The 14,725-nt window shown below is 35.7% G+C and overlaps 1 protein-coding gene across 5 annotated transcripts in view; it reads left to right on the top strand.

The window, feature by feature from the left end:
* Positions 1 to 14,725, top strand: part of LOC116176788 (potassium voltage-gated channel subfamily H member 6) — a 52,332-nt gene that overhangs the window by 22,571 nt on the left and 15,036 nt on the right. For all 5 annotated transcript variants that reach the window (XM_031495565.1, XM_031495550.1, XM_031495557.1 and 2 more), the window contains exons 5-8: positions 714 to 929; positions 2,908 to 3,002; positions 6,227 to 6,360; positions 10,902 to 10,982. In XM_031495565.1, coding sequence (XP_031351425.1) covers positions 714 to 929; positions 2,908 to 3,002; positions 6,227 to 6,360; positions 10,902 to 10,982 — 526 coding nt within the window. The remainder of the gene's footprint in view (positions 1 to 713; positions 930 to 2,907; positions 3,003 to 6,226; positions 6,361 to 10,901; positions 10,983 to 14,725) is intronic.

Genomic DNA, 14,725 nt, shown 5'->3' with positions numbered 1-14,725 from the left:
GTTTAAAATTCTATATCGAAATATCCAAAATAATGGTTATCTATAGTGTAAATATAGCAATTTTGTTTAAATGATCAAAGATTTCTATAGATATCTATATTTCTTCTTTTTCTCGGTTCAGTACAGTCGGGAAACTATAATATTGCTAATATAATAATTCCCAAGAGCGGACTAAACCGAAAACACGCATTTCTCTCTATCTGATCCTTGGTATAAAAGAAAATATGTGAGAACTACAAATAGGGTTGGCTCTAGAACAATTCGCCATCGCCGATTTGTCGTCGCAAATTCAGCTTCTCCTGAATTTCATAAACCCTGTGAAAGATTTGCGAATTTTGTATGTAAACCGTTAATTCTCTCGAATCAGCGAAAGCAAATTAGGCTCGCGAATTGTCCCAAAGCCAAAAACCCACACCGCAAACTTCTAGTTTCCCCCAAAACATAGGTACAATACCTAAAACTACGCTATCGTATATCAACTTCTTTGGAAGTGACCGATCTCATTATTCACTATTGGGTGATAATGAAATCATTATTTACTACCTTTAAACAGTTGCTTTTAACTCTTTACAAGTGAAGGAAACGAACTTCTTGGTCGCGGCTAGTAATGAAAAGAAGGATTAAAGAAATGTCGAGAGAAATGTTAGACAATATACAAGAGTATCAAATTATGCAAATGTATCATTTAAACTATTCTTTGCTTTCTATTTCAGTCCATTAACATCGAATTCTCCAACTCCAATTTTGGAACAAACGTGGGTATCGAAATCGGAAAACCTTTCTGGCACCAAACACACAACGATCCCAATTCCTCAACAGCACAAAGATTATACGGTACTAACGATATCGCATAGCGCTCCCGCCAGCCATCAGGCGTCATTCGAGAAAGGAGATAATCACGAACGGGGAAAACCGCAATTGGCAATTAGGTGAGTCGATTAGAGACCTTTTGGCTTGATAGAACTACGTACTGCCTCTGCAGTATCTTTATAACCCTCGAAGGATTTTTGAAGAACCATTTCCCAAGATATGGAATGCCCTTTGCCCACACTTTGAGAGGAATTTTTGGAAAGAAAAATAAGTCCCCTTATGTGATGGTTTTGTCTGTCTGTCCGTTTGTCCGTCTGAACGTCTGTTCCTCGTCGAAATCGAGTACAAAAAGAGACATATATTATACCTTCGCAAATCGATTTCTGCGTGTTCAAGGATCAGTGGCATTGAATATGATCCGCATTAAAAGTCTGGTGTTTCCGAATGCGAACTGAGTGGAAAAAAATTTCCTACCTACTGAAAAGCGTATGCGACTTTTCGTATCTTGTTCATGTCTTCTTGGCTTTATTAAACGGCAGACCAGATGCAAGCTTTATAATAGGAGAGTGATGGTGTCCGTCTGTCCGTCCGTCCGTGAACACGATAACTGTCAAACGCTTGGATCGATTTGGTTCAAAGCCTATTGAAAATGAGTCATGCCTCTCTGTCTCTGCCAAACGCTTGAACTATTCGGTTCAAACTTTGCACAGTTGACCTATATGCCACATGTAATAAGCCTATTGAAAATGGGTCAAATCCAATAACCCCGTAGGGTCACACCGAGGTGCTCTGTCGCTCTTTTAGATTCTCTTTAGGGGTTTATTTTCTGGCCATCTACTTTTGTGGGGGAAGTGAAGTGAAAGTGAAAAGCTCATTACAAAACCCCCATCGCTTGTTGTAATATTCCCAACAGTGCCACTGAGGCCGATAGCTTTTTCTAGTACGGTTTGTCTGTCGGGGGTGTTATCACGGGTTTTTCCTCGGACATAGGTAACTTCGCGGTATGATAAGGCTTATGTTGAAATCTACGTAGCCAATATTCTGGAGTAGTACTTTTGCCCCTCAAAAACGTGGTTTCATTTTTTCCGTTCCATTTTATCCGCCCTTCAATTTCCGTTCTATCGTTGAAGAGGCCTTGGAAAACCCCAGCAGCCCACACCCGCGACATCTCTGGAATCAGGGATCTTGAAGGAATGGCACCAGACCTTTTATCTATTACTGATCGTGTCTGGTTCAATATTTCCCAGTTGTGTAACTATTTGGTGCTATTATTAATTGGTCGGAGCCGGACGTTAGGGCGCCGCCGAAAGGGCGCGAGACATAAGGGCGCGCGGACATAAGGACGGGAGGACAAAAGGGCGCGAGACAGAGTATTCTGTAAAAAAACAGATTGTGGTTAGTTTGTGTTAATATTTTATATCACCAGTCACAGGGCGTTCTAGATACTAAAAACATATAATCTGCAAGGTCAAAAGTTGGAGTTGAACGAGACGGTTATGCTTTTTCCTAAACACTCGCTTTTTTCACAATGAAACATTTGTTTAGACAAAAGGAAAAGTATGCATTTTATAAAAAAAAACTGTGGCAAGAAGGACTTCCATTTCAAAGCAATTTCTAGAACACTAGCGGCCTAACGAAAAAAGTATGGAAAAGTTTTTTGTATAGGAACAAGATCATCGTTGCTTTCATCAATTACTATCGTAACACCTTCATAACACGTGATTTGAAAGATGATAATAAGAGAAGTCTACTCAGATATTTGAAGGGGAGCTCGGTATTTAAAAGCTTGCTCAAGCGCCAAAAAGCTTGCATACCAAGCCAAGCTTTTATTTATGAAAATCAAGCCAAATCAAGCTTCCTAATTATAAAAAGCTTGGTTTCTAAGCCAAGCCAATAAGCTTATATTATATTTAAAGTCAAGCTACTTGGCTTGGTGAAACACTCTAAGCCCATAAATAAGCTATCTTAACTAAACGTTTAAAGGAACTTTAAGATTGCAGCAAAATTAAAAGAGTCTATAAAATAAAAAGATTTGTTCATCTTTCGAAATTGTAATGCCAGATATACATTTATGATTACCTTTTTTTTAAATTTTAGGGCAAGCATAGGAAACAAAGTAACCCACGCGACCAGCTTAGACGCGATCGCGCGAAGGCAGTGCTTCAAAAGTGGATATCCTCCGCTAAGTTCACGTAAGTATGGCTAATTATCTTTCTTTTTTTAATTAGTTCTGTGCAAGTATAGCCGCAAACTCTGAAAGGATTGTTACTAATCCCCATAGTGTAGCCCACGGGAAGATGAGGAGCTGGATTTAAAGTTAATACAGATGTTAAGAAAGATCTCTCCTACAACCCCCGCTAAAACCAGGTGCCAAATTTTTGCCAGAACAGCTTTATAGCTCAAACCAAAAAGAGCGCGGTTTTTCACTTTTGTTTGTGTTTATTACTAATCATTAAGTTATTGTCTAAAGTCAAGCAACGATGCGCCCGGTTTAGTACAGGCAATATCGGTCTTATAGGGTGGAACAAATTAGAGACAAGCTTCTATAATGTGTAAGGAACATCCTTCTTATTAACATACTAAAAGTGCCATTCAATCCCACTATGGTAAATATTTAAAAAAATATCCACCATCTTTTTTTTTAGACAATCATTTATTTATGTATTTAAGTCCAAAAAATTATATAGGTACATAGTTTTTAGAGCTTAAACGTGCGCATATTTTTGTACCAAAATATTGTAATTGTAGGTCTAAAGTTAAAAAAGTTACAGTTATATTTACAAACGTCTGTACAATAAATCTGTTATTTCTGTATTCTCCACGTCAAAAACTGCATTAGTTCACTTAATGGCAAACTGTTTAGAGAACTTTTTGGGTAATATTAGTTTGCAAAGTCGAAGAGTTATGAACTTCCAACAAGATGGGGCGCCGCGCAATGGGCTGTGTAAGAAAATAACTATATAAGCGCAATACAACAACGTCATCGATTTATTAACGAACTTCGAGATCGTTTATAATTTTGTATTGTTGTCTGTCTGACCGTGTGTCCGTGCGTCCGTCCGTCTATCCGTCCGTCTGTGTGTCCGTCCGTCTATCCGTCCGTCTGTCTGTTCGTCCGTCTGTCTGTCCGTCTGTTCAGGAGGTCGCTATTGTTTTTCGGCTACGTAGACTTAACGGGCCAGAAAGTTACAACCCAAAAACTGCCCAAACTCCAAAAAAGGGTTTCTTTTATAATTCTTGTCACAAAGAACATATGAATGTCCGGTTTTCTGTGTTAGTAAATATTCCTTAAACCTCAGGTAACTATGCAGTTTTAAAAAGTTGCGCATGCGCAACTCAACTTTTGTTTTTGCGCAATCCAAATTTTTTTTATCTATTAGATATTTAGGTAAATGAAATTTTGTATGTAGGCACCTCAAATAAAAGTAAAACTGATGTCGGTAAAAAAATTGGTTTGCGCATGCGTAATCCGTTAGTTATGAACCGCATGACATGAAATTTTGTATGTATGTATCTCGAAGAAAAGTTAAATTAATGCCGAATCAAAAAATTTGTTTTTCGTATGCGCTATTTCAAATTATTTATTTGTTCAAATATTTAAATGAAATTTTGTATATACGGACCTCGAATAAAAGTAAAACTAAGGCCGATTCAAAAATTTGTTTTGCAAGGTATGCTGTATGCTATGATGTATGTGCGAAGATCTCGAGGATCCTTCGGTATTCAGTTGTATCGGATTTTTATTTTATATATATAATACTATGATATCAATTGACGACAAAATGACATCCAAAGCTTCCACAATTCGGTGTTAAAAAGGTCTAAAAAATATACTAAAAGAAATGGAAACGTTTTTGAACACCTTCTTAATTTCCTAGTAAAAGTATCTAATTGTTACGTTTCTACTCATTCATTACTCGATTCATAACCAGATAGAAATGAAAATAATTGAAAAATCTTAGTTAATTAATATATTTTGGCTATGGTGCATTAAGAAATTTTGTATAAAATGTAATAAGCTGTCATACGAGGTAATAATATACATGGTAATATATGCCATGTAAAAAAGTCGCATGTTTGGATATTATCTGCAAAATGCGATATTGTTTTGTTTTTTAGTTAAAGATTCGGATTCAGTAGGGAAAAACTACACAATTTTGATAATTTAACCGTCTTCTGTCACTGTACAACTACCTAATTAGAAAGCTAGGAACTGTGCCGACTGTATATATATATATATAACACAATTAAAAAAACAAAAAACTGTTGATGGAGTAGAGTGTATTTTTCATTCCTTCACAAAAATAAATATGGTAAATATAGACATATTCAAGACGGCTGCCATTTTTTCCTTACTCGCCATAAGTTTAACAAATGGGACTTTTAGTATGTAATAATGTATCGATACTACCCGCTAGTCTCTAATTTGTTGTATGCTGCTATGTTTACTCTAGTAGTAGTTAGTATTTGGACGGGTAACCACTCGAACACTGCCCGTTGTCTTTTTATTTATTTGAACTAGTAAATTTTTTAATGTAATCATGATAAAAAACTGCATTATATACACATATAGATACAGAGAGTACACTGATATTTTAACATATTGAAATTTTATGTTTAAGTTCGCCGCATTAAAACTAAAAATAAATCAACTTCGCAAGTAATCACGTCCTAAATATTAACCGCGCACTAAGCTGCTGGATTTTGGGTAATTTAACATTTTTTCCCGTTTATTGTAGTAAAACGTATCCCAATTTTTTTAGGTTAACCAAAGAAAAATAATCTCTTTTAAATAATTTAATAAAAAATTGTGGGTTACTGTTTGAAAAAAAGTTGTATGACGTCCTTTGCTAAAAACTCAAATAGGTATAAAAAACGTTATTGACAGTCTTGCATCCTTTATGCCTAATGTACATTTGCAAAATTTCAACTAAAGCAAAGTAACCGTTTTGCCGACAAACAATATTTTAGTTTTTAACTTTGACATTTTTTTCAGTTTTTTTTTGTATTTTATATTTAGTATTAAGTCTGGCATAATTTTTGTAGGTTGTTAGCAGAAAAATAAGATTTTTATATTAAGTTCAAAATTGCGTTCAAAGAAACGTCAAATGGTTTCTCTGCTATTATAGCGTTAGCCGTTAATAAGCGAATTGCAGCAATGCAGGAGTCAGGTTTTTCCATTATGTTCATCTACGAACTTAATATCCGAGCAACAGTACTAAAAAACTACTGGACAATGACAGAACACAAGATCCACAATCACAGGCGGACATACAGACAGACAAACAAAGACACAGACAGATGGAAATGCACACAATTGGACAGGCGGATAGAGATGGCCGTGCACGATTTCACAAAAAATAAATTTTCAGATTATATTCTAGTTTCCTTAGTCTCATCCCATATCTTTTTTCAGAAGCGAAACCGCAAGTTGTCAATCAATTTCCTAACGTCTCTTCCGAAAGTGACATACAAAAGTATCGTGCTACACATTCCCATGATAGAAAAAGTCCAAGTTTGAGCAATCCAACGGATTCAACAAAACAGAAGGTGAGCTGAGATGCAGCATGAAGCACCAGGAAATGCCAAGCGAATTACACAAGTCACCATATCTTAGGGCCAAATGCTAACGTTGATCACTCGTTATGTACGTACGTGCTTCAAGATTTACACCTTTGAAAATATAACGTTTCCAACATGCTTGTGTGCTTGGGTATAAAATCCAAGGGTAAAATTGAAGCATGTAATTATATGGCACTGTATAAGAGCGTACTATATTAATTTAGTACAAGCAGATTAAAAAAAAACTGTAATAATAAGTGGTACCTATGCAGAAAGGAACATAATCAGAAGATTAAAGAGTTTTATAACCTGATAAAATAAGTCATGACCATGACTGATTTTCAAGGATCTCATTGTTATTTTGACATTTCAAGTAAACCTGTAACTATAATGATTACTGAACAGGTAGGTATCTTTGAAGCATTGAAAGGAAGCTGACATTAAAGAATTAATACGTTAACGCCATTTAAAGCGTGTCAACAATATTGCAGACAGCGAACTTGTTACATTTTATACGACATCATTTTTAAGCAAATTTTAATAACATAGGAATGATCTAAATAAATGTTTAGATTATTATTGTAAGTTCAAATTGAAATTAAACGGTTAATAAGAAACGTCATGATGATTAGTATACCGTACCACGACGGCAACGCTGTAACTTTTCTTGACTTTCAGAGAGTTTCTGTAAGACATAATTTCTTCATATTTTATACTGGTATATCTCTTTTTATAGTTTTGTGAAGTTTGGTGATTATTATTATATTATTTTATAAACTTTTCATATTTGGATAAACTTCAAATACTCATTCTTAAAAAAAATTAACTAAATAAATACAACTAAACAGTTAGGTATCCTTTTTTAATATGAAAGTGATCTTGATTTTTCTCCTCAAATTCAAAATAATAAAAGTCACTATCCATACCCACGATACTATTTTTATTACAGTGTTAGCAACTTTAAAGCACTAAAGATCATTAAACTAATTAAACTATTCAGACACAATTATGGTGACCTCAACTTAAGCCACGTGGCCACATACAATAACCTCTGAGAGAATGATCGTTACGAACGAGTAATTTTCAAATAATGATTGTAACTGAAAGGGGTTCAACTCCGCTAAATTGGGAAATGTCGTACCTATCAAAGAATCGCACCAGGAGCGCCCACGTGCAAACCAGGTATCCTAGCCACTAGACCATTGTGGCACACGTTTCATCGTGACTGAAATAAGTTAACATTTCAATCATTTGAAGGGAAGGGGCACCTAAACGAAGCATGCCCATGTGAACGTAGTTACTTTCTGTAAGCGCTCGTTTGATTTCTTGTTTCGACTTTCGAGAGGCATATGCGCATACAGTCGTGAATTCTTACAATGCGAGTGTATTTTATAGCGCAGATTTAGTCACGATCACCGACAAGAAAGGTGAATCGCCATCACTACGTTTTTTAGTAGTGAATTCATATCAAGACACATATGGACCATGTTGAAGACTTCTTGCTTGAGAGAAGTTTCAACAGACAAATTCGGTTGTTAAGAAGATGACGATTTATTTACCATTTGGGGATGAAACCGGTACCGTATGAAACTAAATTTGGCCTGAAATTTGGTTAACGATTGAGAATCAATGAGCTGCTGGTTTCGTCACGGCTACTACTTGATCTACGTACTGATCAAAGGAATAGCGCAACATCGATCTTCTCAGATATGAAATTAGGCCCGTTTATAAGATAGCGACCCAATTTGTAATATCAGGAGAGGTGCAGATTCGTGGAAGGTGATGTTATATCAACCTTCTTTAATGAAAAATTCGTATTTACACAACTCGAAAATGAGTCCTTGCAATCTACAGGGTGGAAATTTTGTCTTGAACACTGAATATATCTTCAAAGCAACATTTTTTAAGAAGTTTTTTATGGTACCAAAAATTGTAAAACGTTTGCTTCCAATCTACATACTTTAAAAATCGATTGTAGCCAGTGGCGTACGTCTCCAGAGCCAGGGGCGGGGGACATATATTTTAATAGCAGCCACTATCTTTTATTACATGTCCTCAAAGTGCATACTTTTTTGGATATAGAAACGTAAGAAACATTATTATACTCCATAACAAAAATGATGGAGAACTCTTGATTTATAAACAATTTAAAAAATTAATTTTCCTTTGTAATAATATCAACTATCAATATGAATTGTAACTGCACCCCACTGTTTGTAGATTTGTTGCAATTTTTTAATAATTTTTCACATCATGAATGAATAAAACTAACAAAAGATTAACGTTTTTTTTTCAACGCATGCTAGTAAAATTATAAAATTAACATAAATTGTTTTTCTTAATTTGGGTTTTTCTTTTAAATTTCATTATGTAATATTATTATATTATATTATTATACTAGTTCTAAGCAAATATTTCACAAACAAAAAAAAACGTTTTTGACAGTCTTACATCCTTTGTGCCTAATATACACTGCCAAAGGTCATATTAATTTGTTGTATGTACCGTTTTATCACTAAATTGTTCAAATTCCCATATGAATTCAATGTAATTTGAATGTTATACCTTAAACGGTAAATTTTTTATTGGTACATAATTGAAAATTGCTTCGTTTTGGATTCCTTTTATTGTTTTGTGCATCTCTGCCTTAACATACGACTCAACGCATTTTCCTTATGTAATCTTGATGTACTTTCCGGTCTTTTAAAATGTGCCCAAATCTCCAAATCGCGAACATCTTTTTCTTGTGCTCTTTTTTTTAACAAAAAGATTCTGCAATTGTTACCCTTAGAAAAATATTTTTCCTGGCAACGGCCATACCACATTGAAAACACCGGTTCTCGTCCAATCAGCTAAGTAGAGCAACGTCGGGCCCGGTCAGTACTTGGATGGGTGATCGCTTGGGCACACCTCTTTTTTTTAGCGCATTTTCCAAAAGGAAAATAAACGCTATTATCTGCACTTTGTCCGTCTGCCCGTCTGTACCACTACTACTGTCCCAGTTTAAGCGTTTTGTTGTCGTTGCGGTGCAGTACAGCCCAGAGACCAGAACGACAAAAGTATATTTGGATTGGTCATTTCCTTCACGAGTTATTATGATTCTGTGCGGGGCAAATGCACTTTCGTCGGTCGTGAGTGACCACGTTTTTAACTTGTTTTAAATTTTTGCCCATGTTTATCTATTGCTTTAATATATTTTTTTGATTTTAATGTTACAAGGCAATATATAATTAGAATTAATTTAAAAAAATTTTGTTTTCTAACTTTGACATTTTTTTCTGTTTTTTTGTAATAAACCCTATCACAATTTTTGTATGGTGCACACAGAAAAATAGGGTCTTTCTAACACCTTAATAAAACTTTTAAATTTCTTTTTGAAAAAAAAGTTCGATGCCGTTGCGGTGCTCCCAAATTTTTTTCAAAAATCCGGTCCGTTATTTTTCGTTTCCGTATGCTTAATATACGTATCCAAAATTTGAACCAAATCCGCCGAGCCGTTACCTCGGAAAATTGCCAACGTACGCACGTGCATATCGACAGCCGGGAAAAAAATTTTATTCTTTGAAAACAACAGGTTTAAAGAACGTAGTTTGGTAGCAAACTTTGTATAATTGTGGATACTGCATTGTAAAAACTCTAGTTTTGATGGTATATTTAGTGTTCAAGACAACATTTACATCCTGGAAATCATGCTGTATAAAAATCAAAGAGTTTGTGTGTATAACTTTAACAATATTCTGGGCATATATCAACATTCAGGTCTTACAATTAAATCATCTTAAATGGCAGATTCTTGTATTTTCATTAAAATTAATTTATTAATAGAGAAGATTTTGGGTTTATGCATCCATACCCACAACTAGATTTTCCCCCGCGACTTCGTATCCTCGATATATTATAACGGAAACCCAGCGTACAGAATGTAAAATTGGAACGGTACGATGCAAGTGACTTGGCGCATATACCGATCGGTACCCGAAACAACAGGTGCAACATCAACAAAAAAAGAAGTTTTTAAAAAATCCTATAATCCGATAGGGCCCAATTGTGAATCTAAACCACCCGGAGACACACAGAGACGCATAAAAAAATTCATCAAAATCCGTCCATTCGTTTAGGAGTTCACTCACAAACATACTACACAATAATTTTATATACATATAAAGATAAGTAAGAACGCACTTTTGAAGTTGGATTTTTTAAGGAGTATTTTGTATAGCACTGTACAATGGCGTAATAATCCTTAATACCTGATAATCATGCTATCTAACTGATTTCATTAGATTCGAAAAAGATTCCATTTAATGAAAAAAAGTGTAGTATTTCTTATATCTGGCATCAGAAAAGTTAAATTGATAAAACTACGCGACCAATTAACCCCAATTTATCTTTCGTGCTTAATCATCCGTAAGACGTTTTTACTGTCCTCGTAGTTTCTTGGCATTGCCGAATCTACGCGATTTATACTTAAGTATTTGTCTAGACAATCGTATTACGCTCGAGTAAACAACTAACTTTTCTGTTTGTAGTTTTCCATTCAAGACAATGGCTCCGCAAAATACTTTCAAAGTGGCATCCACACGCCGAAAATGGGGGAGAAAGTCGCACAGGTAAGTTTATTTGGTAATTTCGGCTTCATAAACCCAGAGTATCCTACAGCTTGAAGGTATTTTACAAATAACGGCTTTGTAGAATGTATGAGTGAGATAGATTTTAGATTTTTAGAAATGTGAGATTGACAATAATAACTTCATATTGGTGGTATCACCACTGCTATGAAATTATTTCAAATAAAGGGTTTTTGCATAAGTACGCTTGAATTTCACAGTTTCAAGCTGTCAAATTTTACGAGAATACTTTAGTCCTGACATTTGTCACAATGGTATATTATGCAATTGAACAACGCGTTGAAATTTTTAAAATTTATTATCAAAGTGCTTTGATCGCCCCACTCTCCGTGAGCTTCGTAGAAAATCTCGTTAAGTGTATTGTTTCCGTGTGGGACATTGTATGAGGAAATGCCACGTGTCGTACGCAAGAGCTTGATCTGTTTGTGCCGGATTTTGTGTCGAGACTGACCCTTATCCCATAGAATGTTCAACTAGGCTCATATATAAAGGCCAAAAGCCACAGAGAGCGTCGGATATTCACTGATTAAACTTTAGAGCAATTGGCGACTGGCTCTGACTTCGGGAAGAAAATATGTTAAATGATGACTGATGAGGCTCATTCCCGGTCACGCGGATTTTTAAACAAGCAAACAGATTTCGAGCGACAAAAGTACACAAGGTACATTATGTGAATATTTACTCCGCAAAAGTCATTATGGTGGGAATTTTGGTCTAACGATAACATCGTCCCTTGAAGATAGGCAAGGTGTTGCGCTCACTGTCAATGGCAACTATGAAAAACTTTTTGTGACCTTGGATAGTAGGTATGGATCTCACAAGAGCATGTAGTGCCATACTACACCGTTAACTTGTTCAAAACTGCAACATAAATTCCTGTACATACTGTATCAATTTTTAAACAGTTGTTACATATTAGGTAAGGCCTAGGCCAGATTTAAATCCTAAAAACAATTGGCCTGTCCCGTTTGCTTTATAAGATGCTGTTTATTTACTAAACTATATTTTAGAATCCATAAGTGTACAGACCAGTACGATGGCCTTTACGCTTCTACAAATTTACGAGACGTTTCAATTGAATCTCGATCAAGATAAAGCCACTATCTATCATTCCCATAGTAACGATCGGTACTATCTAGGTTAATCGCGGACCGAAGCAATCTCGGAGAATTGATTCTACACACTACCATTCTACTTCAATATGCAAGAAACATAAGTAGCGCGAGATTGTCTTAAAACGTCGTCAACTATTGTACCAACCAGGTTTCCGCTGCACTGAAGGTTTCAACATTTGATTAATTGCATTTTAGACAAAAACAGGGTCACTACGAGTTTTCGGAACGACAATCGATAATTATTTCCGTCGATTGATAACTGAACGGTTGTTGGCGGGTGGTACGTGTTCATATCGCATAAATTCGAGCTGTGCGTTTATCAACAACCTTGACAGGGGAGTATCGTGTATGATAAAATTTCTTTGCATTATGGATTATTTCACCCTTATTTCTCTCGACCTCTAGCAAACGAAATGCACCACTCCTACCATCATAAGCCAGGAATTCTGAAACAGTTACGTTATAAACTTAAAATGCTTCCATAAATCATGACAAACCCGTATTGATTCATTGTATCAGATGAATTGCAGGCAGACTGATTCCGTGGAAGTATGTAGAGAATAAGTTTTAATTATGAATGTAAGGGGTCGCCATATCATTCGAAATTACTTCTATATTTTGCATCATGTGAATTAGTGAGTTTTACGCATGTATTAAAAAACGTATAGCTTCCGATAGTAGACAATTCGTTGTAGAATGTCTACAATATAAATGTCATGCTTGAAGGAAATTTGTTGTGTACAAAACCAACTCTCATATGGAAAAGGTGTTTCATTATTCATGTACTGCGGTAATATACTAATTTTTCTCTACCCCACAAACAGGAGCATTCGTGCGATCCAGTTATTAGCACATTTGCCATGCGACAGTGCTCAAAATTCTTTATAAGAGCTTAGGATGATTAATCCATTATAATAAAGGTTAGTTAATAGTTAATAAGGTTGTTGAGGACCACTGGATTTCTTATATCTAAAATTGATCCACGAAAATATTCGTGCAACTTGCAGGCTGCCTTTGTTTAGTATCCAACTATGAACGAATACGCGCGACAAGGATGTGAGATGCACGCGTTTTCCAGACGTTTGGTGAAACGATAAAATTTCATCGCAGATTTGGCATTACCGCATTACCATCTACACCGTGAATGTCGGTTATTACTACGTTAAGAGAAACATGCCTACCATGCCAAAATGTTAATACAAAACTTAAACATGGAAGATGACGCTTTTCTGAAATCAAATTTTCAAAACGGCGCGAAAATAAATATCATTAAAAACGTTATAAACGATTTTGAGATTTGCCGACTCGACAATTCGGATAACTCTAAAAAAACAAGCGTCTACACTAACCTTCCGAGGTATAGGTGTTCCAAATCTAACAAAAAGTGCAAATCTTGCTACCATAACTACAAGGTGGTGTGTACAAGTGAACCTGTAATAAGTCGGCAAAGATCAATGGGTCCTAACAAGTTTAACACAAGCCTCGACAATTACACGAAAAATGGTTCGGATCAGAGTGAGGAAAACTTTTACTTCAGTTTCGTAAACAATGCCAATGGGTGCGATAACCAGAATGCAATTAGGGTGGACCACTCGTGCGAGGAGAAGCTCAATAATAATAACAATTTGAAGTTCGAGAGCATAACTAACATCACGCGCCGTAAATTATACACCGAATCGACAAGGAGGCGCCAAACATTTGTCGCTGAAAATGTCAAAAAGGCAAGTTACTTCTAATCCCTATGCACAATTCTGAAGGACACAATTATTAAATCGTTGCCAAGATTTTATTTGATTTCCTCACGACAATTTCTCCTATTTTTAGTAATGCCTTCAATCAAGTCGACTATGTTAACGACGCAAATTTTACCTTATATTTTATATCGCGTATCGCGGACGAAAGATTAAAATTTTATCCCCAGCGACAGTTCATCAAAAGCACAGCAAAAGATTCACGCTTACATATAACATTTCAATTAGGTACTGGAAAAAGAAAAGAACCTTATATGGTAACGCAAACCATGGCGACGACGTCACGGTACCATCAGGTGAGTGAGACCGTTTAATCTGGACGGATACATGGAGCTTTGGTAACATTGAGGATACTGGCACGATCACAATTAGAATTAATGCTAAAACGCACACTTAGATTATTTAATATTTATACTGACAGTGGTTCTCAAGAGCATGATTTTACAATCTAAAATCCAATATTTCTTAGCGTATAGAAAATTCAGAATCCAGCAGCTGCTTTCAAGTGACCGTTGACATCGTACCTTAAGTCTTCAAGTTGAACCCAAAAAAGCTCACCTATTATAATGAAACTGCATTTTGCAGAACAGTTTAAAATTTTTACCACGAACTGCCACGGTATACTAGAAATTCAACTCTTAAGTGGCGATTTATTTAGATGTTACGAACCATTGTGGATCATCCATGACAGCGCAGCGTAAAACACGGCAAATCCGCGGAATGCTCATAGTGTAAATTTATAACTTGTGACAGATTTTTTTATCTACTACGAAAATTCATTACGTAGCTTTCTCGTGGTACGTTTGTCTGTGTTCATATGTCTGTCTGCTCACAGGCCCGCTCCGTGATTCCGTGCGGT

This window comes from Photinus pyralis, unplaced genomic scaffold (genome assembly GCF_008802855.1).
Source record: "Photinus pyralis isolate 1611_PpyrPB1 unplaced genomic scaffold, Ppyr1.3 Ppyr1.4_LG1, whole genome shotgun sequence".
In the NCBI taxonomy this organism is placed as follows: domain Eukaryota; kingdom Metazoa; phylum Arthropoda; class Insecta; order Coleoptera; family Lampyridae; genus Photinus; species Photinus pyralis.
The sequence above is the reverse complement of the archived record's forward strand: the minus strand, read 5'-3'. Positions and strand labels throughout refer to the sequence as shown.